The 23426-nt window shown below is 42.8% G+C and overlaps 1 protein-coding gene across 15 annotated transcripts in view; it reads left to right on the top strand.

The window, feature by feature from the left end:
• Positions 1-23426, top strand: part of RIMBP2 (RIMS binding protein 2) — a 124281-nt gene that overhangs the window by 46868 nt on the left and 53987 nt on the right. Inside the window, exon 1 of one of the 15 annotated variants that reach the window (XM_048322682.1) lies at positions 21220-21363. The exons of 13 other annotated variants lie outside the window; for them this stretch is intronic. In XM_048322682.1, coding sequence (XP_048178639.1) covers positions 21268-21363 — 96 coding nt within the window. In that variant the 5' untranslated portion in view covers positions 21220-21267. Of the gene's footprint in view, positions 1-21219; positions 21364-22411; positions 22436-23426 lie in introns of those variants that run through there. One more of the 15 variants, XM_048322684.1, reaches the window with a different exon arrangement.

Here is a 23426-nt window from a genome sequence, read left to right as displayed (position 1 = left end):
GAAAGTACCGTAGTTTTCAGCGTTGTCCTTCAGCAACTTCTTGCAGCTTGGAGCATTTGCTGTGTCTCAGGAAATGGAACTTGACACTGAGAAAGTACTTGCACTGTGATGAGGGTAGAATGAATCTGGGAGTCACACAAGACCAGGTTACTAAAGGCAAACAAACTTCTGCTTCTCAGTTTAAATAGTTTGGAGGTTGCACCTCTGATTTGGAGAAGCAGTTGTCATTCTGCCCTCCAAGAAAAGCAATCCAGTTCTGGTTTTAATTGATTAAAATTGAGTGTATGAAGCTGTGAGTGCCTTCAGACAACTTGGAAATGCTCAGTGCTCACCATGCAGGAGTGCTGTGAAATGTGTGAGGAAGTGTGTGCAATACTTCAGTTATTTGCCACTGTAGATAATTGGGACAGGCAATGTCACTGGTGTTGTACTGCAGATCCTTTGATAAGCATGAGATTAAATCAGTTCTGGAGCAATCATCACTTGGGATGTTCTCTCTTACTCTCCCCTGGTGCACACAGCTGTCTGTGAGGGACCCGTACTGCTCGTGCAGAAACCTCGATTTTCTGTGTTTGAAGGAAAGCTGCAACATCAGTGCCCTGTCTGCAGAATGTAATGATGGGGAGATCTCATTGCTGGGTTTCATTGAAATTGCCTCCAAAGTGGCTGCACTGGTTAATTTTTTCCTTCTTAAAAAAATAAGTTTCAGACACATTGAACCCTTTTACCTGAGAGGCAGTGGGTGGACGAGGGGAAGGAGTCGTGCTCAGCACAGCAAGGAGATAATGAGCTATATAAATAATTTGCAACACATTTTAAAAATATGCTTCTATAGAGCCAAAAGCATCTTGGCTTGAGTGTATGGGCTCAAATATGTATCTGAGACCTCATTTCAGCAAGGCAAATAGAATTTAGCTCTTTCTCTGTGTGGTCTTTCCGGATTCAGAAAATGAGATGCAGTCATAAAGGAACAGAATGTGACACATGTTAAGACCACTCATGAACATATTTTGAAACTCCCTGGTTCCTTCTTAAGCAGTAGATGACATGTTTTGTGGAGTTGCCAGGAAGATTTTTAGATCATTTCCAGCAGGTAAAATTCCAGAAACAAAGTGGCACAGGCATCTTCCCCTGGAGAGGTGATGAGTGCAAACACTTCAAATATTCTGCTGTAACAGTTCAGTTAACAGAAAATAAAATGCAATTCTAGACCTACCCAATATTTCCACAGATAACTGGAAGATGCATTTTAATGGGATTTGATCTTTTGCAAAAATCCCAGGATAATACTATTTATGAAATGTTATTGAGATAAGAAAACAGTTCTGGAGCTGGATACCTGTTAGGATGGGGATGAGCCATTATCTCTTTATTAACTGGTTCCTGGTTCCCTGTGGGCAGCAGGATTTTCCCTGACTGTGTCAGGAAGGAGTCTGAGGAAGGTGTTGGGCTCACAGCTGCCACTGCACAATAAAACCCTCCCAGTTTCTGGCCACGAGGCTCTGTTGTCTTTTTGTGCCGTATGATGGAGCCTTGTAGCTCTCTTTGCAGTATTCTGGCTGAGGTATTTTTGTTATTCTAAAATTCTGTGGGTTTATTTGTTTATTTATGTCTATGCTAGCACATTCTCCTCCAATTGCTGACTTATTTGTGTGTCATTAAAAAATGGTCTTCTTTCCTTCAGTTTCTAGTTTAGTTTTACAGATTAGGTGTTAACAGGTGCTTTGGACAACTCTCCAGGCCTTGTCTGTCAGATGTGACACTATCTGCTGTACATCCTGTAGTAGATAAGTAAAGTTCAAAATAATATTTTCTACTATTTTGATCACACTGGTAATTAAAAACATTAATTTTCAGTATTGATAAAAGTGAAGAGCTATGTACATCTGTCCTGGGTATTTTGTCCTTATCACTGCAACATGCTGCAGAGAATATCTCGTTCCTGATGGGACTCCCAGGAGATGAGAAGCATTTAATTCTTCATTTAATACTTCACCTCAATGCTTTGTTAGATAAAATTCATGAGGTCTTCCAAGCACACCCGAGATGTGTGTGCTGGCCTGGGGGATGTGTGCTGCTGGATGAGCCCAGCAGCTCGTGGGCAGCAGCCCAGCCCCAGACAGGCATTGCTTTCTCTGACTGCTTTCCCTGCCGCTAAAAATAAGAAGCAAGGCCAAGGATATGAGCAGGCAGAGTCAGATTGGGACTTAGAGATGTGTGTGTTGGTTTTTTTTAGTTTTTTCTCTCAGGGATTTAAGTGGAGATGCACTGGAGGGAAGCTGGCTGAGCTACTGCCCTGCCAGTGCCTTGTTTTCCTTGTGGATTATCAGGGAACTCCAATCTGGTCCCTTTCATCAGCACTGAAGCACTTTAAAAACAAAACCAGTGCGTGTGATTATCAGAAGCATTTCCATTTTTAATGCACAGTTCGGCTCAGACACCAGAAAATAAGACCAGTGTGTATTAAAAGGTTGCTGAGTGTGGAAATTAGTGAAATATATAAATGTGGCAATAAAATCTGCATGTGGCTGTCACTTTATGGCGTTGTGAATACCTATTGCCACGTTAAATGATGGTGTTCCCTTCCCTCAGCCTGTCTGTGATGTGTACACATCAGCGCAGGCATTAGAGGCTGGAGTCCAGAGAAGCAGTGATTAGCATATTTAAAGTTTCCTGTGCTGACTGCTTAAATACATTTGCATTAATAGAAGGATGAGACCTACTTCATTATGTTCTCTGGGTGACAAAAGCTAAAAATAGTTTTATTAGAACTTTGGCTGCAGCTCTGCTAAATTTTAGCAGTTTGGGGGAAAGGAAAACACTTTTGAAAGGTTATAATTAATGAGTTATGTGTTGTTGGGTTTTTTCCTAAAGTATACCAAAATAACATGAAGAAATTGGGACAAGCATGCTATTTTGTGCCTTGGCATTTTGAGGGTTGCAGCCTGGCTTCCCACTTGAGATGGGGGTGGGCTCTGCTGCTGCTGCTCCAAACAGCTCACCCTGGGAAGGAATCCAGTGTGGAAATGTAAAGATGATTGCAGGAAGCAAATTCTGTTCTGAATTTACGAAGTGAAGAATTAAGCCTGCCACTGTCTGATGCTGAAAGGAATCCAGCATGGAGTGACTTTATTTGAGAGAGCGTAAATTGTGTTTAAATAGCTGACAATTTTTGCATGACCATTCTGAATTTTTTGTGAATGACCATTCTGCTTTTCTCATGGAACACCCACTAACTCGCTCAGATGCTGAGGAGTTTAACAATTATCTTCTCAGCCATCTTTGGAGGGGAAGGAAAGAAAGCAGCCCTCAGTGCTGAAAAAGAGCATTTGGATGTGCTGGTAGTATTGTGCCAGATGTGATTTAAATATCCCTGGGAGACAGAATGAGAGACATCAGGATGGTTCACCATCTTAGCAGGGAAGAAGTAGTAGAATAGAAAGGTAAGCTGCTGTGATGGTGTGGTCTTCAAAGCACTTCTAGGAGTTCTCACCAGGATACTTTGACAACCAGTGATAAGTTGCAGAGACTTTGTCTGGAGTATTTCAGCCCAGCTAAATACCCCATGTGAGAAGCTTATTCATATTTTTGAAAGGCTGGAGCCTCTGAGACCGTTAAAATCTGGCTTTGAAAGCTCAAGAGAACAGTTTTTGTACCCTTATTCCTAGCATGACATTTTCTATTTCAGCACTTAGGCTGTTGCTATTCTATCAGTTGGCTTCTAGTAGAAAACGTGGATTGATTTGATTTTTAAAGGTAATCAAGATCTTGTAAGTTTCAAAATTTTAACAGTCAAAAGGCTCAGTTCATAGCTAATTTTATCTCAGCTGTGATTTCAAAGTTTTCCTCTCTGTTTCCACCCTCAGCTGTGCTCCTATAGAAGGAGCTCCGTGCACTGCCCACGGTAGGGACAGTTCTGAATACAGCTGAAAGAAGCATTTCTGTGCTAAAACCCTTTGTCTTTATTAATGGTTTTCTCTGCATTGCGATTTAAGGAGACAAAGGAGGATGTGTCTGACACACTCTGGCCTGTATTTCCGTGCCAACCTTGGTATCCATGCTGGTACAGTGTGTTTGGGGATTCAGCTGGGAGAGGAGGAAGGAGTCCCATGCCTGCCCTGAACTCCAGCCCATGGGCTGCATCTCTGTGATGGGAGTTGTAAACTTGCCAGAGGCAGCTCCTGATTATGGGGAGAGCTCTGGGTTTGCTGGCTGATGATTGAGTTATGGATCTCTGAAACCTGTCTGTGGTGCAGCAGCTCTGGGGCAGCATCAGGCTCCAGAGCTCCCGACCAATTTCATAGCAAACTTGATTAAGCCATTAAATTGCAGATCACTCCTGACAGTAAATTAATTCTTAATCCAAGTCCTATTCTGCACTACGTTGGGAGACTTTTGCCAGGAGGCCAGTGGCTTGAAAATGGGTAATTAAATTCTGCTGTAAATACATTTTTATCTAACCTTCTGCTTGCAGGAGCTGGCAAACAAGCATGAGCCATTAATTAATACCTGTAATTTGGTTTAGTTGGAATAAGCCCTGCTCTTGTCAGATTCTGAAATGTGAACCAAGGTTATGAAGTTGGGGACTAAGTAAAAGATAAAGAAAACTGACCAAAATGCATTCATAAGAGAATCTGTTCCTACTTTTCATTGTAAAAGTGTTGTGTAGTTTGCAAATTTGGGAATAGTTTGATCTGAAGTCAATGTAAAAAAATACTTCAAAAGCCCCAAATACAGGAAGAGTACCAATAGTGAGAAGATGTATTCTGGGCATTTCTCATTTATGTAATTAATCTCCTATGACCCAACTTTACAGCTTCAGGAGTTAGTTTTAGCAGACTGATCATGTCCTGTGCACATGGAGTTGTGCATTAGTTGTCACCTGAGGCTTTCATTGTTTGCATTTGAAGTAAGAAGTGTTGGTTGCAGGTTTGTTTCCAAAGGATCAGAAGGAAACTAGAACCTTTTTTGCTTGTCCTCTAGCCATAGTTCTGAACCAAACTCAGTTTTCTTACTTTTCTTCCATATTTTTTCCATTTCCTATAAGACCAGGATGTTTGACTGTTGTAAGTCTGGCTCCTTTTTTAAGGCTGGATACCTCCTGATTCCCATTAAAGACAGAAGCAAGCGTCTCTCTGTTATTTGCCTGTGAAAAATAGCTCCTAATGCCTTCAGCATTCCGAGGTACTTCCAGCTCTGCAAACTGCTTTGAGTCTTTCACAGGGAGTCTGACTTTGCTTTCACATGCTCTAAATACACACACAGGTAATATTGTGCAGGCTTAAAGTCCACACTCTGAGATTTGTTGCTTTGCTTTCCAATGTTATTAAAAATTTAACCATGTCTCCAACTGAGACACTTTGTCATTTTGAGAGCAATGTAAATGTTAATAATTAAGGGCAATTAAAAAGTGTGTTAAAAGTCATGTAATTTTTATGGGTTGACTGACTGAATAATAGATGCCTCCTGGATTTTCTATCGTTCCAGATTGTTATTAAGCAAAGCCTTCTCCCATCCTGGAAGTCCTGTGCTCAGTTTGAGCACTGGCCTTGTGTGAGCCTTAGGCTTGCAGCCTTTTTACACTTCCTTGCAATCCCTGCTGCCCAAAGGGCACAATCTGAGATAGAAATGTTTCCCGTTGCCTGTCCCGTGGCTGGCTGGCACTGCTGTCTCTGACAGTGAGTCCGTGACCAGGGGACACTGAGCTGAGCCCTGCTCCAAGGAGAAGCTCTTGGCTGTCACAAAGGCTCTTCCCTAAAATCCTTCTGTCCCTCTGCTGCATCTTTGCCACAGCTGCTTGTTTCAAAGAGCGGAATAGGACACAGGCTGCAAACTCCTGCCCAGCCTCCTCTCGTCATTTTAGGAGGCTATTTTGTAGTTTTCAGTGCAGCTGAGCTTTACCTTGAAAGAAAGAAATTCTCTCTTGGCTTTTCACTTGCCAAGGGGAAATGATGGAAATTCTCTGAGCAATCTGCCTGGATTTCCTCGTGTCCTTGCAATGTCTGCATGCCATGTAAATTCTGTCTGCAGTGGAAGCACTGCCAGCCTCAGAGCCAGAGCCTTGGAGAGCATGAGAGAGAGAATGGGAAAATTTGGTGAATCAAATGCTTGACTTTGGTAGTTACTTGCAGGGAACTGCAATTTATGTGTTTCTCCTTGGCAGATAACTGAGGGGAAAAAATCTACTTTTGCACAACATCACCAATACAGAAAATTACTGTGAGTTTTTCCCACCCCATTTCCCTTTGCTGCTGTATCAGCAGGAGGGTTTTGGAGGTTTTTGGGCTTTTTGACTTCAATTCTGGATTTTAATTTCAGTTCTCTTCCTTGGATTCTAGCCTTGGGAGTCCATCTCCTTGTCACATGAACCCATTTGGATTGACAGACGGGCTGGGCCATACCCTGTGCAAGATCTCAAGTATTCAGATTCTGGAAATAATTTTCCTGAAATAGGAGCATGTCCTTATCTATAAAATGAATAAGGCTGCAGTCCTCCCGTGTAGCAGCATTTTTAGCACATTACCATATAATTAATTTTAAAACCAAGACAACCCCTCAAGTGTGAGTGGGAAATCTCTGCCTCTGGGGGAAGGTAACACCATATTTAGTAACCTGAACAGCATAGTCAGGGAGGCACTGTAAAATCTCTGTTAAAGCATGTTTAAGTAGCTGAGCACCTGGGGGGTTTGCTAAATGTGCTAATTTAGATATTTTACCTAATATTACAGGGAGTGAAGCCCTTTCCCTTCAGGTCAATAATAACCATTTGAAACCACTTAGGACTTAAATCTTGCCTATCTTGGATGGTGCATAAGAAAGTCATCCATGCTTTAGCCCATGAAGTGTTTTTGGACTGAAGTTGCTCTCACAGAAAGCATAGATTTGGTAATGTCACATTTTTCTGTGAATTCTTGTCAGAAGGAGGAGTTAGAGCTAAAAATTAAAAAAAAAACCACAAAAACAACAAAAAAGTGTTTAGTCACTCAAATTGGCAACGTATTTAGTGAAATTTGCTGATGTTTTGAGTCCAGTGCCACATTTGATTTGCAGATTCAGATTTATACACGTCTAATTTATTTAAAGAGATGTACAGTGGTCAATACTGAAGGATAAGGATGGCTTTCAGAAGTTTTTCCAAATTTTTGTTCTGGGCAAATTCAAAATAACTGTTTCAGCTTGAATAGGAATTTAAAGAATATTCTGAGTGATCTGAAAATGTATTTAAGGGGCTTAATTTTTCTTGTGTACTGCAAAAAGTAAACATGATTTTTGGGACCCCGCTGTTAATGGATAGATGGTACAAAAAGTAAATTTATATAAAAGGAAAAAGCTCCGCAGTTCCAAAATACTGGTGAAATAAGAAGCTACAAAAGCCCTGTAATAATGTGTTTATGATGATTTTCCAAGGCCAAGTTGCCAACTGTGATCTGTGACTCATTAGAAGTCCTCTGGGCTTGTTGCTGATTTCTCCATCTGGTTTCCATCAGTCCTGTCCTTCTCCAAACTTTGTGGTTCTCAGAGCATCTGTGGAGGCAGGAGCAGGGAGCTGTGTCCAGGCAGCAGCTGCAGGGTTCTGCTGCAGCTGTGCACGGGCTGGGATGTCCCATACAGCACCAGGGGAAGGAGAGGGTCCGGCAGGGGGGCAGAGCCTCAGCCAGGGGAAGGTGCTGCTGCCCGTGGTCTCAGCTCTGCTGGGATGAGAGAGGCACAGACAGGAATTCCCACTGTGTGGAGCTGGATTGAAGTCCAAGGGGTGCCTGGGAACAAACAGTGTTCAGGGTTTTTTCAGTTGCAAACATCAAGAATAAAAGCAAGGTGGTTATTTCTGCTAGGGAATAACAGCTTTAATATTTGTCTTTCCCGTTTTCTTCCCCCACAATTCCTGTTCTTGAATCTTTTCTTTAGAGTATGGCAATAAAAGTGTCTCAAGTAGGTTTGATTCAAGTGACATGAATGTCTCCCAACTTGTAAATGCCTCTTCTGGTTCCTAAGCAGGCTGAAAAATCAGAGCCTGGGTCGAGCTGTTAGAACACATGCAGAGATCTGTGAAGAAAAATTAGCCTTCCTCACAGATTGCAAAATCGCAAAAAGAGGAATAATGACAAAAGCTATTGCTGAACAAAACAAATTATTTTTAGCAGCCTGTTCTCTTAGCTCACACAGTTCTGTGCCTGTGTACCTGCCTGTCACTGAATGGTGTAGCTGAGGATGTGTAATAAAGCTTCCTCAGAACAATGGGAAAATCCCCCATTACTCTTATACTGTCTGTTCTTTTGAAGAGTTGCTGATTAAAAACCAGTGAAATTTAGGTCACATTAACCTACCTTTCCTCACAGCTTTGGAAATGGTCAGTGCTGTGTTACAGCAGTGTACCAGCACTGGTTTCTTTGTTCATGTTTTTTGAAAATGTAAAAGATTTTGTATCATGCTCAATTTGGAAGTTTGGGCCATATTTTAAAAGTAACCTCTCTTTTGCTTAGTCTTCAAAACTCCATCACCATCCTCTAGAAGTTTAGAATACAGGAGGTTTTAAAGATTGTAGAGGTTCTCGTTTCTGAGGATGCAGATGAAGTTCCACATTACAAAAAAGCCAAGAACAAGGATGGATGTTTCCTCTTTCTTCCAGTGCTGAACTCCTCTGTAGTTCCACTCGTGGCCTCCCCTGCAGAGCCACAACACTGCAGCAAGGCAGAAAGGGTTCTAATGCCACAAAAATCAGTTATTATATCCCAGGCTGCCAGGGGTTATTGAGAGCAAGAGTGGGACTTCAGGCTGTGGGTTAAACCTCCTGGGAGCTATGGGATGTACCCGGTCTTGCTTGGCAAGACAGGAATTTAAAATTTGGCTGAGAATCTGTCTCAGTTTGCTCCACAGGAAGACTCTGCTTGGAATCGGAGAAAGGCTCTCAGGGATGGCAGATGTGCAGTGGGTTCCTGTGTGGCACTGAGCTCTGGTTTGCTGCCCCTGCTCTCAGAATCACTAAATCTGCAAAGGCTTTTGTCATCTCAGTCCTCTGAGCGCTGCCTCTCGAACACTTTGTGTGGAGTAAGAGCTTTCTGATGCTCCTGCTTTTGTGATTATTTATCCTGAGCGAAGCAATATTTGTTACTCTGTTATTCTTCCCCTCTCTCCCTTTTTCTCTGTTTTAGGATGAATTTCATTCAGATGAGATTAGTCATCCCTCAAAATTGAGGGAGAAAATAAGTGATTGGGTTAATCTGGTAGAAAGTTTTAGGCACATACTAATGACCCAATGGAAGATCTTAACTTTTCAGGATTTACTATTTGTAGAGGCCTGGGGTTAATCCAGATGAATGCGCTCAAATGGTCCCTAGGTAGATCCTGATATAACTTTCCAGTGTAGTTAGAAGAAACTCAGATGCTCAAAATTAAAAAAAAAACCCCAAACCCAAACTCCCGAACTCCAGAAGCCTAGCAGAGCCTAAGCTAAAATGGTCCAGTACAGTTCTAATGACTTCATTTCTCACAGAATATTCATATCTGCAAGTAGCCCCTTCTGCATCCCAGTCCTGGGCAGGAATCTGGAGGTTCAGTCATACTGGTGAGTTTTGCAAACACTGAGGACAAAGCAAAGTGTTCACTTTTGGTTGCAGAGGAGGCATCTGTTTTTCAGACTGAGAAAAAGAGAACGATCCAGAGGAAGAGATTTGGGGGTGTCTGCCAAGTTAGTGACCAGAAGTTTGCAGTGTGCTGAGTGCTTCCTACTTTCTTTTCTCTACCAAAACCTATGCAAAAAGTGAATTGTTTGGCAAATGAGATGAAATCAGCCATGTGTGTTTTCTGGGGTGCTAACCCAGAGGGACACTGTATTTATCTGTGACATCTGCTGAGCTCCCTAACACAGTTACTGTGCATTGTGGGTCTTATTTTCAAGTGTTCTATGGATCGTTTGGTAGCGCTCAGATTGATGTTGGTCATGACCTGAAATTAATTCATTTTAAACAAAAAAAAGCAGACTTCTACAAAGCCATGCTTTGTGGTATTTCATAGTTCTGTAGTAATTTATTTAAATGAATGTGGTTTCATGATAAACAGAAAATATCAAAGAATCATTTTTGATAGATGCTTTTCATGCCCTTGATACTTTTGTATGGCAGTGTTGGCCCCAGCCTATGATCCCAGATTTTCTGGGTGGAGTGACACAGGCAGTGATACACTGCAATGTCTAAGGTCTGATCCCACGGAGCAAAAGAGCTCCTACTAGAAGTGGAAATTTGACTGTTCTCATCTGGGGTGACGTTTTGCTGCCATAGCAGATGATCACCCTTGTAAACAACAGGGAATTTCTGATCTGCAGCTGGAGACTCGCAGGTTTTGTTCCATAAGTTTGTTAACAGCTTTCCTGTGTTCCTTGGGAATGCATTAACCCTTCACAAGCAGCACGAAGCACTGCTTTTAAAAATGGCCCATGTCTAAAGCAGGGTTGTTTCTTGCCTGTGGGCAGCAAGGTGACGGAATCTGCTGAGGGTTTTATTGTAGGAGGCAGGAGCTGGGAGCCCACCACTAGGAACAGGACTAAATATCTTCTCCTTCCCGCAGACAGGCAGGATTCGAAGGTGACAAAGTACTTTGGGAGTTTGCAGTGCTTGCCACTGCTGGGTGGGACAGCCTTGGATCTCTCTTTGGTTTTGTCTGTGATTCCCATTCACAGACTGGTCTGTGCAGCTTCATCCTGGTTTCCCCTTGATTCTTTTTGAACATTTATGGCAAGTTTGGTCTCTGGGTTTTTTGGTTTGCCCTTTTCTCCCCCAGCAGGATTGGTGGCAAGTTTGAAGAAGGGTGAAATCGTAATTTAAATGTGGAACGTGTTCTGTCAAACACATGCGAAGCTCAAACCCGTCCAGGTGAACGCCTGCAAACCACTGCTGGTGCTTTCTCCAAAGCAGCAGTGATACCAATTACCTGGCTGGGGATTTGGCAGTGTGTTCTGTTGCCAGCTTGTTTGCTTGGTTGGTCACTCCAGCCTCTTTCTTTAGGAGCTGGGAATTCAGTCCTCTGAAATTCCTGAAATCAAAGCCTTAGTGCTCCCAAGATCCAGGCTGGCAAGGAACTGCTTTAGGGCAGCAGTGTCAGGCAGACTGTAATTCGAAACTAGAACCTTTCCATCCTTTCATTTGCACAAAGAAATGCCAGCTTTTTTGTTCAGAATTCTAATAAAACCACAACTGGGAGAGTCAGAATCCTCCACAAAAAGGAATATTACCCAAGAGAACTGAGTGGTTTTATTTGCCGAGCACTTTGTAAGTGTGTATTGGATGACATCTGAGCACTGGCTGTTGTTATTTTGATTGTGTTGTGAAACAGCAAGCACCGATGGAGACAGAAAATGGCAACAATGGAGCTGCACAGCTTCATTTTTCCCAAAGCTTTAGTGCTCGTGTTCACTGAAGGCTGAATTGGTGTTTAACATGAGGGCTTGCCTAGAGGAAATTATTTTTTTAGTGTTCATTTCACTGGACAGCAAAGCAATTACTTCCTAAATTTAGAAATTATTCTCTACTACATTATAGCAGGATTGGACAAGTTTTGGCATTTGAGCAACTTTCAACACACATTTTCCACATAAGAAGAAATAATGGCATTTGACAATCCGGCAGAGAGAAAATGTTCAGAGTCTGGATGCTTTCCAACCTGTCCAGGGCCCAGGACAGGGATTCCCACGGCAGAGATGTGGGTTGCCAGAACACTCCGTGTCCCATCTCTACTCGGCACAGGCAGATCACTTCACTGAGGGTGATTTGGGACCTTCAGGGAAAACTGCTCTTCATTTCCTACATATGGTTCAGCCAGCAGTGGTTCAGAGGCTGAGTTCAGGAGACGGCACTAACTGCAATCCAGTCATTCTCACAGAAAGAATAAAGTGAAGTGAACTCATTTGGTTAATTATGTAGTTAAAGCCCATTTAAGGTGATACAGTCTCGGCAGCACCAAGACTGAATCATGCTGAATTATGCTGGAAACAGTAAAGAAAAGGCTCAGATTCTGATCTTCTGAATCAAGCACACATACAAAACACGCTGGCAGGGAGTTTCATTTCCTCTGGGCAAATACAGCATCATCTGAGTGTTGAGGGCCGCAGTAATTTGCATTTGAGGCTCCTCATCCAGTGGCAGCTCCCAGTTTGACAAGGATTGAAACAGAATCCTGAGTTTGAGGAAATGGAGTTAACAAGCTTCCCTCAGCTGCTGCCTTCTCAGCAGAAAATAAAAGGAGAAAGGTAACATGGATTCTCCAGCTAGTTACAGCGTCAGTAAGAGATGTAACTCAGAATTTCTCCCTTGTAGTTCAATTTCACTGCACTTTCCCTTTTTTTAAACCACCCTAAGGCTGTATATTTTTTTTTCCTGACTCTTTTTCTACTTCGTGAGGAGCTGCACAGGTCTGTTAAGCAGAACTAACTTTGCACAGCTGCATGAAATCTGAAATGCCCAAGTGAAAGAAATGGATTAAGCAGATAATCTCCCACCATACTTCAAACCATTTGAAGCACAGGGGTTTAAAAAGCGATAATTTTATATGGAGAATATTTTTTTTTTTAACAGAAGGTTGTATTCATGATGTAGCACCAATAAATAAGAATTTTCCTTTCTTAAAAGAATTGAAAACTGTAGAAGAATGTCTTTACGTGTAGGCTTGTCCATAAAGAAAAGAATTTATTATACATCTAACTCAAGTGAATAATACTGGTTTATTTCTAGTTCTTCTGTCCGTTCTCCACCATTTGCTGGTATTATTTGTGAAAGGAGGAAATATGTGAGGACTTTGTGTCTCCTGCCACAGGCTGGGTGTAGTGCTGTGAAGGGGAAGCAGAAGGGAAAAGAAATTATCTTTTGTTTAAATACCACTTTTGGCCTTCACAAGTTGTTCCAGATCAAATCTTTTCTTTGCGAATTGGCCAAAAATAGACAGGAAGAATAATCCTCTGAACTGTGATAAGTATGATCAGAAATCAATCTTAGAAATAATTTCCACATTAAATGTAGCATAGAGTGAAGGAGAAGAAAATGAGATTAAATCAGGCATGGGGGAGAAAGCCTGTAACAACTTTCTCTATAGAATTCAATTTAGTGTTAATTTGCTGGGAGCTCAGAAAACAGAACAACAGTAAAGCATTAACGGAGGGAAAGGATTGCTAATGAGGGATACGCAGATCTAGGAGAGAATCAAAATGCTCTCGTTGCTGTTGGGGCAAATTATAAATTCGGTGCTGGGTCCTGTATTCACACCCTGCACTTCAAGTTTTCACAGTCTCCCGTGGAGGGAGAGGGAAAGCATCTGAGTTTCATCTTCCAGGTAGAGACTGGTGTTTCAATTTTGCCTGTGACGTATTTTACAACGTAATTGTTGTTGGCTTTCCACAAAATCGCTTTACCTGCAGCTTACAGGAGGTGTCTTACTGCCCTTGGAGCTGGTTTGGGGTTTCCTGAGTGGGGCCCACGTGCTGTGGATACACTTTGGCACAGGTATGGAAATGCCCATATTCCTGTCTCCAGAATTCCCTTTTCTGGGGGAAGGCAGGACGTCACAGACTGCTGTGTTCAGGCTGCAAAGGGAACTTGGAAGTGCTGGGGTGGGACAAACCCTGCCCTGGGCTCAGTGTGAAACACGTGAGGGTGATGTGGAAGAGCAAAGCAGGGCAAACCTGGGGTTTGTGTGTTGAAACAAGACTGCCTTCTGTCTTGGGTCCGTTCTTTTGCATGTGGATTAGAGAAATCGCGTCAGCACTTTGGGAGAGCTTTTCTTTCTAGCAGCTGGAAAGTTTTCTTACGTGCACGTCAACAGAACAGATGAAGCTCGCCCTTCCTGTTTGCTTGTTTTCGTGGTAGTTTAGGTTCACAAATTCTTAAGGCCCACGCAGGGAAATAAAGGACGTGTTTGTGAGAGCCTCTGTCCAAGGGAGAGGAGCTGAGATCAGCCCTTTACCTGTGAAGGGTTGGAGAGTTAAAACTGAATATATACACTGAAATGTAAAACATTTCATCAAAAGCACCATGCTTAGCCACTGCTGTTCCTTGAGCAGTTTGTGAGCATAAGCCCTTGGCTTTGCACGTTTACATCAGAGTGTCCCCAGCCGCGGTCCGGCCGCTCAAAGTGTCCACTGCGGCAGGAATGAGCTCGCCAAAGGCTCGCCACGGCTGCAGGGATCCTTTGCTCTGAGGTGCTAAGAAGTGTTTCTCAGAGATGTATCTTCCTGTCAGAATGTTTTTGTGAGAACAGAAGTTGGTTTAGTGCTACAGGCAATGGAAATGCTTTAAGTAGCAGTTCTGGAGCTAGATCTTCTGCATTCGGATATTTAGGAGAAATATTAATCTTTTCTGTGCTCTTTTGCCCATTAGGATGACAGACATTTTGTCACTGGAACAGGGGACCTGTCAAGACATCTGATCCCTGGTACCTCGGTGCTGCCTGGTAATCACTTTTTTTGCAGGCAGGTGTCATTCTTTAGCAGACAGCTGGAAAAAATAACCGGTTATATGAAATTTATGATTTAGAAAACTTCATAAATGTGCAGCCATCTGGGGCTATCTTTAATTTTCACTTCCATTCTTCACTTTGGTGATAGCTGCATCAGAGAGATTCAGTGGTGCTCAGCTTCATTTCAACCCAGTGTCAGTGTGGGGAGATTTCATCTCCATCTCCAGGAGACAAAAATCTTGGCATCATTTCCTTTCCCATCCCTCCCCTCCCAGACTTTCCAGAGGCACTCACAGCCACTGTCAGAGCCTGGAGTGAAATGCAGAGGGCACCTGGCTGCTGTGTTCAGGTGACAGATCCCTGGGAACCACGGGGCAGAGTGGATCTCCAGTGAATATTGTTGATAATTCCGAGTTAACGTGTTCAGCAGTGCAGCGAGGCTCCATTTCTTTGGAATATTCCCTGCTATCTTGTGGCCTACTTTTATTTTTCCTGAGGTTCTCAGATAGCCAACATATGAACACATAAATTCTCACTGATTTTCAGTTCTTCACGTGCCTAGAAATGTTGCCTAATTTCCAAATCTTTATTCATAATGGGAGATAAACTGATGCTCCCCTTTGATTAACCTGTTTCAGCCCACTGCGAAGCAGAAGCATCATTTAAATTTGTTATCTGTTAATTTTTAACCCAAACTAATTTCTTCTGTCTTTATTAAAACTAATTAGTTTGCTTGAGGACTGAAGATCTCTTGGCATTCCTTGTAACAAATAAATACATCAGGAGAAAAAACAAGCACTAATTGAAAATTAGTTCAATAGGAACAAAAAATATATGTTAATGAAATTCATAATAGGTAGAAGTACAGTTGACAGTATCTGGTCTCAAATGTCTAAAGTGCTGGAAATTTTTTTGTAGTTTTAAAATGTTCTCCAAGGTTTTGCTTTGCATAGAGAATTGCAATTACCTTGTGAGAGATCCATTTCCTTCTTCATGAATAGATTTTCCACCACAGGTTTGGTTTTAACTGACGAGTTGGGAGGGCTCAGAAATTACACTGATATTGTCTGTGGCTGGCTCAGGAGGTTGCTGTACTAAGATGACACATGAGGCTTATTTTAATCAAGTAAAATCTTTTTTCTCAGTTCTGATAAATAGTAATTTGAAATAGAGAATAGAAGAGATTCTTTGTGGTTGGTGTTTTTCAGTATTCCTTTCCTTTTCTTTTCTCCTCTCCTCACAGCCTTTCCTGGGAACTTCCAAAGCTTTAAATTTACAGCTGCCTCAACAATTGATTTCTATGAAATGAAAAAATTAGAAAGGACGAGGCCTAAGGCTAAATGTTATTAGCATTGGAGTTATTTTTTTTAATCTTTAATTCAGCAGGAGAAATTTTCAGCACTTAATTTTGTAAAGTGGAGTACTTTATTCCAGTAGTAGTAGTAATAATAATAAAGTAGTAATAAAGTTTACATTGCCCCACAGTTTGCAGAGATTTCCCTGAGCAGGGTTATTTTCACTGTGCAGAGTTGTTGGTTAGGTTTGGGGTTTATTTCTCCTCTTTGTATCATTCAAGTCAAGATCTATTTTTCAGTCAGTTCACAAATGAAAGGTGTTTTGCATCATTATTCCTCCCCTTTCCATTTCTCTCCTTCAGCACAATTATTTGTTAATCAGCTGGCATTTTGTGCAGAAGAGGGTTCTGTGCTCTGATTAGACTCTTCCTGCTTGGTTGCCCTAATGGTCTCCAGACTTATGAGTCGGTTTCAGATTGTTTATATTTTAAATATAAAACTTTGGTTAAATACCAGGAAATGTAACCATGACAAAGACTGTGCATGTTTTTGAGGAGGACATAAACCAATGTGAATTTTATCCAATGTGACAGTGAGAAAGAGATTTTGAAAGCCATATTCAGGGTATGAGTGGTGCTGATATTTATAGGCAAAAAGAAACTGAATTTCTTACTGCTCAGGTTGTTTTGAGTGTCAGAGGGCAAAATCTTTTTGCAGTCTCTACCTGTTTTACACATCTCATTAAAAAATGGGCCAGCAGCAAAACCATGAACTCTGTGCTTCCCTGATGTGTCAAGTTTTTACCTTGGAAACAGCTGTGACTGAGCTTCAGTTATTTAGACGAATATAAATGCCTTAATACCCTGAATGTCCTGGTCTAATTCAGGGATGCAGCAATAGCGGGAGACAGACAGAGCAGAGCTTGAATCTTCCTGTTCAGCCTCCAGCAGTTAATTACCGAAAGAATAAAGCAGAATGTAAATATTTAGTGATGTTACAGACCACAGAAAGCTTCCCTGCCTCAGGTACTTCAGGCAGCACGAAGCTGAGCACGGCTCAGCCTTCCTTTATAAAGAATATTAATCAAACCTTACCCAGTTACCCCTTTTGCTTGCTTTGCCTCCTCCCCTCTGGTGGAGGTGTCGGGCGCGGACCCTCCCTAGGACAGCCCCTGGGCAGCGCTGCTCAAAGGTCACAGCACAGGGGAGATGAATTCCAGTTCCTGAGGGTGATGCAGCACAGCTGGAAAGGGCAGGGGGAAGCCTGGCTGTGCCTGTGCCCGAGCTGGTGAGGAGGGAGGATGAGGAGGGAGGATGAGGAGGGAGGACGAGGAGGGAGGATGAGGGCTGCTCTCGGGGTGAGCGGGGCACCCACGGCCCCGCTGCCGCGTGGAGCTGGAGCGGGGCGGAGCTGATGCTCCGGGACCGGCGGCAGCGCACACCTTGTCAGCCGCACCCAGGCTAATTCCACGGCGACTGGTGGTGCCAAATAGGGCATTTGCTGAGACTCGGAAATAGTAAAGAAATGACTCTGATTGTGACTTAGAGCTCTGGCTGATGGTTTTCTGCCCCGTGGAAAGCAGTCAGGACTCTGGATTCGTGTCAGGTTTAATGAAGGGGAGGATACTCGGGGAGGTCAGATAAATCACTTCACTCTTTTACTGATCTTAAGCAGTTGCTTCCATCCCTGAGCTGGGGCCTTGATGGTTTAGTTTTCTTTCAATTTCATACCAAGCAGAATAGTACGTAGATATCTACCTGGCATCATTAATGAGATTCTAGGAAAGAGAAGATAAGAAAAAGTAAAGTGGCAAGTATATTGTTTAGATTTTGTGTTGTTTCTTATATTAACATCAAGTATTTTGTGTTCTGCTCTCCTCAAAAATGCCTTGAATATTGTCCTTATAAACTGCAGAGATGTAGAACAGATTCATGACAGTAAAATAAGAAGCTGTGGTAGTTCTGAAAGACCTGTGTGTTTGCGTGGTGGTTTGTGCGTCTCTGTCTCTGGTTTAATATTGTTGTTCAGTGTCAGCCAGATCATCTGTGGGTCCCTTCCAGCTCAGAATATTCTGTGTCTCTGTGATTTAAGACCACTTTTCCAAAGAGTTCTTTGCTGGTTACTTGCCCACCCTTTCAGGGATGTCTATAACCAGCAGAGGAATCCAAAATCAGCGAGCCCCCTGTTTGAATGGCAGTGAAGTGTTTTGAGGTGAGCACTTGCTCAGAGATAGTTTGAGTTAAGGGAGCTTTGGTTGGACCCCCTAGAGGGATCAGAGCATGGTTCCGTACAGCTTTCCTTAAAAAAACCATGCAGGGAAAGCTCTGGCCCAAAATACTTTGCTTTACTCATAAATTTGTTTAGTGTTTCTTAGCTTCACAGAAGATGAAAAATTGATTGTACAGTCTTACTTGAAGGCTGTAATATTATCTGTTCTGAAAACAGAATTTCTGGAGCATGAAGAGCTGTTTTTGAATGATGCTTCTGGCACCTAATCCTTGAAATTATTCAGCATATTTGTCTTGTGTCTGTCTTGAAATGAAAAAATGTGTTCTATTTTCAAGTCAGTTATAACTTCTAAAAATTGGGCTAAACTTTTCATAGAGATTTCCAAAATTATGCAACATATTAATGTAAGTTTCTGCCTAATGAAATTTCTCTGAGACAGTTGAATAATTACTGATGTCACCAGAGTTCACATGGGGGTTTTTAACATTTGCATCTCTATATTTGTTGCTAAAAAATCTGCCAGTCTTTGAAAAAAAACACTAAGCTTTTTGAGCTGTGGTTGATGTTATGCTTAGGTTCAGTACATTCCGTCCTTTTTTAGTGCCACGAGACTGAATTTTTCACCTGCTGGGGCATGATGTTACCATGACAACAGTTGATCTTGTTTGCTGTTCTCTGCTCTTTGTGCATGACAAAAAGGAAAGCTTTTCGAGAAATATTTGTGAAAGCTGATCTGACTAATTGCGATGAAATGATCAGTAAAACAGATCAAGAAATGGCTTCCTCTGTTTCAATATGGGTAATAAATGTCTGTTCCAAGGAGCAGCACGATGATGGTGACAGTTTAATCAGGGCTGGGAGGTGTCTCCACGAGATGGAGAGGCGCCGGCTGAGCAGCGTTAGGGGAGCACAGAGGGACCCGGGGGCAGGGGGACCTGCAGGGACATCCCCTGCTGCCACTGCTGCTCATCCATCCTCTGTGGGTGTCTTAGGGGAGCACAGAGGGACCCGGGGTCAGGGGGACCTGCAGGGACATCTCCCGCTCCCACTGCTGCTCATCCATCCTCTGTGGGGCCCGGGGTCAGGGGGACCTGCAGGGACATCCCCCGCTCCCACTGCTGCTCATCCATCCTCTGTGGGGCCCGGGGTCAGGGGGACCTGCAGGGACATCCCCTGCTCCCACTGCTGCTCATCCATCCTCTGTGGGGCCCGGGGTCAGGGGGACCTGCAGGGACATCCCCCCTCCCACTGCTGCTCATCCATCCTCTGTGGGGCCCGGGGTCAGGGGGACCTGCAGGGACATCCCCTGCTGCCACTGCTGCTCATCCATCCTCTGTGGGACCCGGGGTCAGGGGGACCTGCAGGGACATCCCCCCTCCCACTGCTGCTCATCCATCCTCTGTGGGGCCCGGGGTCAGGGGGACCTGCAGGGACATCCCCCCTCCCACTGCTGCTCATCCATCCTCTGTGGGGCCCGGGGTCAGGGGGACCTGCAGGGACATCCCCCCTCCCACTGCTGCTCATCCATCCTCTGTGGGTGTCTTAGGGGAGCACAGAGGGACCCGGGGGCAGGGGGACCTGCAGGGACATCCCCCCTCCCACTGCTGCTCATCCATCCTCTGCCTGCCTTCTGCTGATCAGCAAATGGAGACCTTAATGCTTCTGTAGGTAATTGATTAGAGGATGCTTCTGTTGTAGCCTCGTCCCTGATGAGCTCCAGGGCTGATCAGAACAACTCTGTTCGTGTGTTTTAGCTGATGATTTTCGTTTGTTCTGCCACTAGAGAAATTGGAGTGAGTGGAAAATGTGGATGAGGTGTTTCTAATGAATTATCACCAAGTGTGAGTGGGAATTCACACATGTGCAGGAGCCACTAAAACCCTGCTCTGCATCTGAGTTGTTATTAAATGTTTGGTGTAGTATTTGGTGTGACCCACAGAACTGAGTTTAGATCTTTAGCTCGTCCTCTGGTCTCAAGGCAAAAGAGCAATTTACTACCAACTGAAACAAAAGATATGGAGGATGATGGTAAGATGAAAAGAAAATACTTTTTCAGGGAACAGTGAGGAATATCCCCTTCAGACCGTGCCAGCTTGATACCAGCTTGCAAAAGGAGTTAATGTTTAAGCCACACCGTGTTTCCTTTGTGCCTTTACACAAGAGCAGGGACGTTGCTCATTCCTTTCTCCCTTAGCAGTGGATAATTTTTCTTTCCCTTGGGTATAATTTGTCCCTGAAGGAAGCAGGACTCTGCCATGGCAAAGGAGAATTAGACCCTCTGTATATCAGATACACAGATTATTTTAATGTGTTGAGAAGAGAGTGTAAAAATAATTGAAAGAAAAGCCCCTGAAGAAATGCTGATTTTTCTTCAGCCCACAAATCAAATTAATTGACTTTCTAATACTACCCTTCCTTCAGCCGTGGTAGGTATAAAGTCAAAAAGTAATGTCTTGAGGAGAGCTTGCATATTTGGTGATTCATTGCAAAAAGCTGCAGCTAGAATGGCTACTGGTATTTACTCATGTGTGGATGCTGTCATAAAACCGCTGCACTTAGATATATCTAAAGTTATCACTTCACCCATTTTCATGTTTAAAAGAGTTGAGAAGGTCTTGTCATGTCTATGCTATGTGCCATAAGGTGAAGAAAATAAGGTAGAGACTGTGATGAACAGCTCTGAGTGATGGCCATAGTCTGAGCAGCAGCAAATCAAATGCGGTTCCATGTGATCCTGAACTAGGGGGATCTTTCAGAAGTCCAGGTGAACCTGGTGTTTCATCTGCCCTCTGATGGAGAAAATGCTTCAGAGGAATGGGCAAAAAGAAAAGAGTGTGAATGAAATGAGTTGGTTGTACAAAGCTTGTTATCTTCAGAGTTTTATTGAAGTGAAAAATAACACCGAGAATGGATTGTTTGTGTTTCCTCCATAACATCTGCTCCCAGTTGCTATGGTGCCAAGACACTGGTGATTTCCAAGGCCAATAAACTGCTGCAGTTCCTGTGTCCCTTATTTAGCAGTGCTTTTTAAGAAGTGCTATTTTTATATAGTGTTTCTTATGCTAAATTCAGCCTTCTGATTAGAGGGGTAAAGCTGCATTTGTTTTCCTTTGTTAGAACAAAGTATAATTTGCACGGAAAAGCTCCTATTTTTAAAACAAAGGAAATCCAATTGTGAAGTGGTTTTATTTGAAATGCAAGCGTTTCTGAGCAGTTCTTCCTTTACCTTAAGAGTGGTAGTGGAGAACACTGGTGTCTGTTAGTGCTCTCTGTAGGAATTCCTTAGGTTTAATGCTAACATCATGAAATGTCCAACTACTTTCCTGTGCTACTTGCTAACATGTGCTTCACCCTGGCAGTTGAGAGGAAGGATCAAATAGAAATAGTAAAACACCTAAAAAAAGTAAGACTATTTTGTTTGTTTATTTTTCATTGTACAGAATAGTTTTCCACTAACTTATAAAATGTAATTTATTAAAAGTGCAGCTTTCTGACTGTGGAATTGGTAACTGTGGCAGCCAGTGCTGCACAGATCTGTCCCCTTCATGGGACAGGGAGGGGACATTCAGCATCCTGCTTGGCCCCACTTTCCTCTTACTGGTGTGCACCCAGAAGTGTCAGGTAGAACAGAAGTGTGGGAGCCCTGGGTGGCAGGAGCAGAGCAGCAGCAGCTCTCGTGGAAGCCGTTTCTCTCTGCCTGCCTCAGCTCCCACTTTGCCCAGTACTCTGTTGTTAATGGTCAGAATTGTGCAGGACAGTCTTTATTTTTCTTGCATTATGTGGAGATTAATTGCAAAGATAAGATCAGAAAGGATTTAAAGGCAGTTTGTTGTACAGGCTGTGCCTCTCAGCCCAGCTCTGTTGGCCATGGGGAGGTTCTTTAGTTGTACTATTGAGGATGAGTCAGCTTTGCCTTTAAAATCCAGCTCTTGGAAGAAATAAAAAATGAACTGGAGGTCATGAACCTGACCTTTGAAGTGAGTCATTTACAGGGCCAAAATACATGAGAAAAGATCAGAAGATTCTTAATTTTCTTTTTTTTATGTACCTGCAGACTACAGGTTTTCCCTTGCTCTTGGATGAATTCTGCTCGTGTACCATCCAAACAGAGAACTATCACAGGGGATTATGATCAGAATGTTCCAATGCAGTCCTTCCAGGTTACTGGCAGCAGTAATTCTCAGTGAAAAAGAGCTACAAATAAATGAATAGTGTATAAGATTTTTTTAAACCAAAATAATTGATGGATGAGCAAACTAGCACACAGGGCAACAGATGCCTTTCTCCAGGCAATGTAGAACCTTGTTACCCAGACAGCGGTGTCAGATTGTATTAAATCTACCGAAGTCATCCTCCTACCGGGAATTTTTTTAGTCAGTCCTCACATCTATAGGAGAATTTTTACTTTTGCTCTGTTATGATCACACATTTATGCCTTCGCTTCTGCACTTTAAAAGATGCAACTTATATATAAGGTAACACAATTTATTTTTAATGTCTCTTATATTTACTTTTTGATAGCTGTTTCTTGATGAATAGTCTCGTGTTTTGTGAAGTGTGTGCTGGTGTGTGAGCCTTTAAATCTGTGCAGGGCTCTGGGCACCCCCAAAACCCAGCACAGCAAGGGCTCTGCTGTTGGTGTACATTTGGGAGGACTGTCAGTTTTCTGCTTGGGTTTACTCTGCACATCATCCTTAATGTTGTTTTCTTAAGTCAAAATGCCTGTTGGAGCTGAGAGTGCCTGAAGCAGTCCTTACATCCAGCAGGAAATATCCCTGCTGGTTGGAATTTTGTCTGACATGCTCAAGACATTTCAGATTCTTTTTGCAAATGATGCTGCCTGTGGTCCTGCCGCGAATCCAGCGTGACTGAGGTGTCAGCACGTGTGTGACAGATGTAAGTGTGGGTTATGCTTCTTGTGTTTAACTTGGTGAAAAAGCTTCAGCAGGAGAAATACAAGCTCCATGCAAGTTCTGTCTGTATCCATTAGAAAAAGGCTGGGTTTTGTTTGTTCTGTAGCTTGTTGATGCTAATCTGGGACAAAATTATCAGGGTTTTTTCTGGAGGAAAGTGAAATTGTTCTACAAGCAGCTTCTATTGCTTATTTTCTTATAGTTAATTTTCCACATTCATTTATCTGTAAAATTCTTGGATTCATGCAAGACTATTAATTAAATTGCTTCAAGCCCTTGATTTTTTTTATTTTAATGAGCACTGTGTAGCAACATCATGAGAAAGGGGGTGACAGACTGTGCAAGTCATCACTGAAACCCAATGTCAAGCCTCTCGAGACGGGCAAGAAGCTTATTTGGAAGCATGAAGTGCTGTTTCCTTTCCACTTGCACTTCAGTCTGCTCCATTTGGTCAGCATTGGCCTTTATACCGTCGTGCACTGACTGACTCGATGAGTTCTTAACCTGCACTCTACTTGTCTCTGTTAGCAGCTGCAGTGGATTGATTTGCATA

The sequence above is a fragment of the Corvus hawaiiensis genome, chromosome 18, assembly GCF_020740725.1.
Source record: "Corvus hawaiiensis isolate bCorHaw1 chromosome 18, bCorHaw1.pri.cur, whole genome shotgun sequence".
NCBI classification, from domain to species: domain Eukaryota; kingdom Metazoa; phylum Chordata; class Aves; order Passeriformes; family Corvidae; genus Corvus; species Corvus hawaiiensis.
This window is presented reverse-complemented; position numbering and strand designations above follow the sequence as displayed.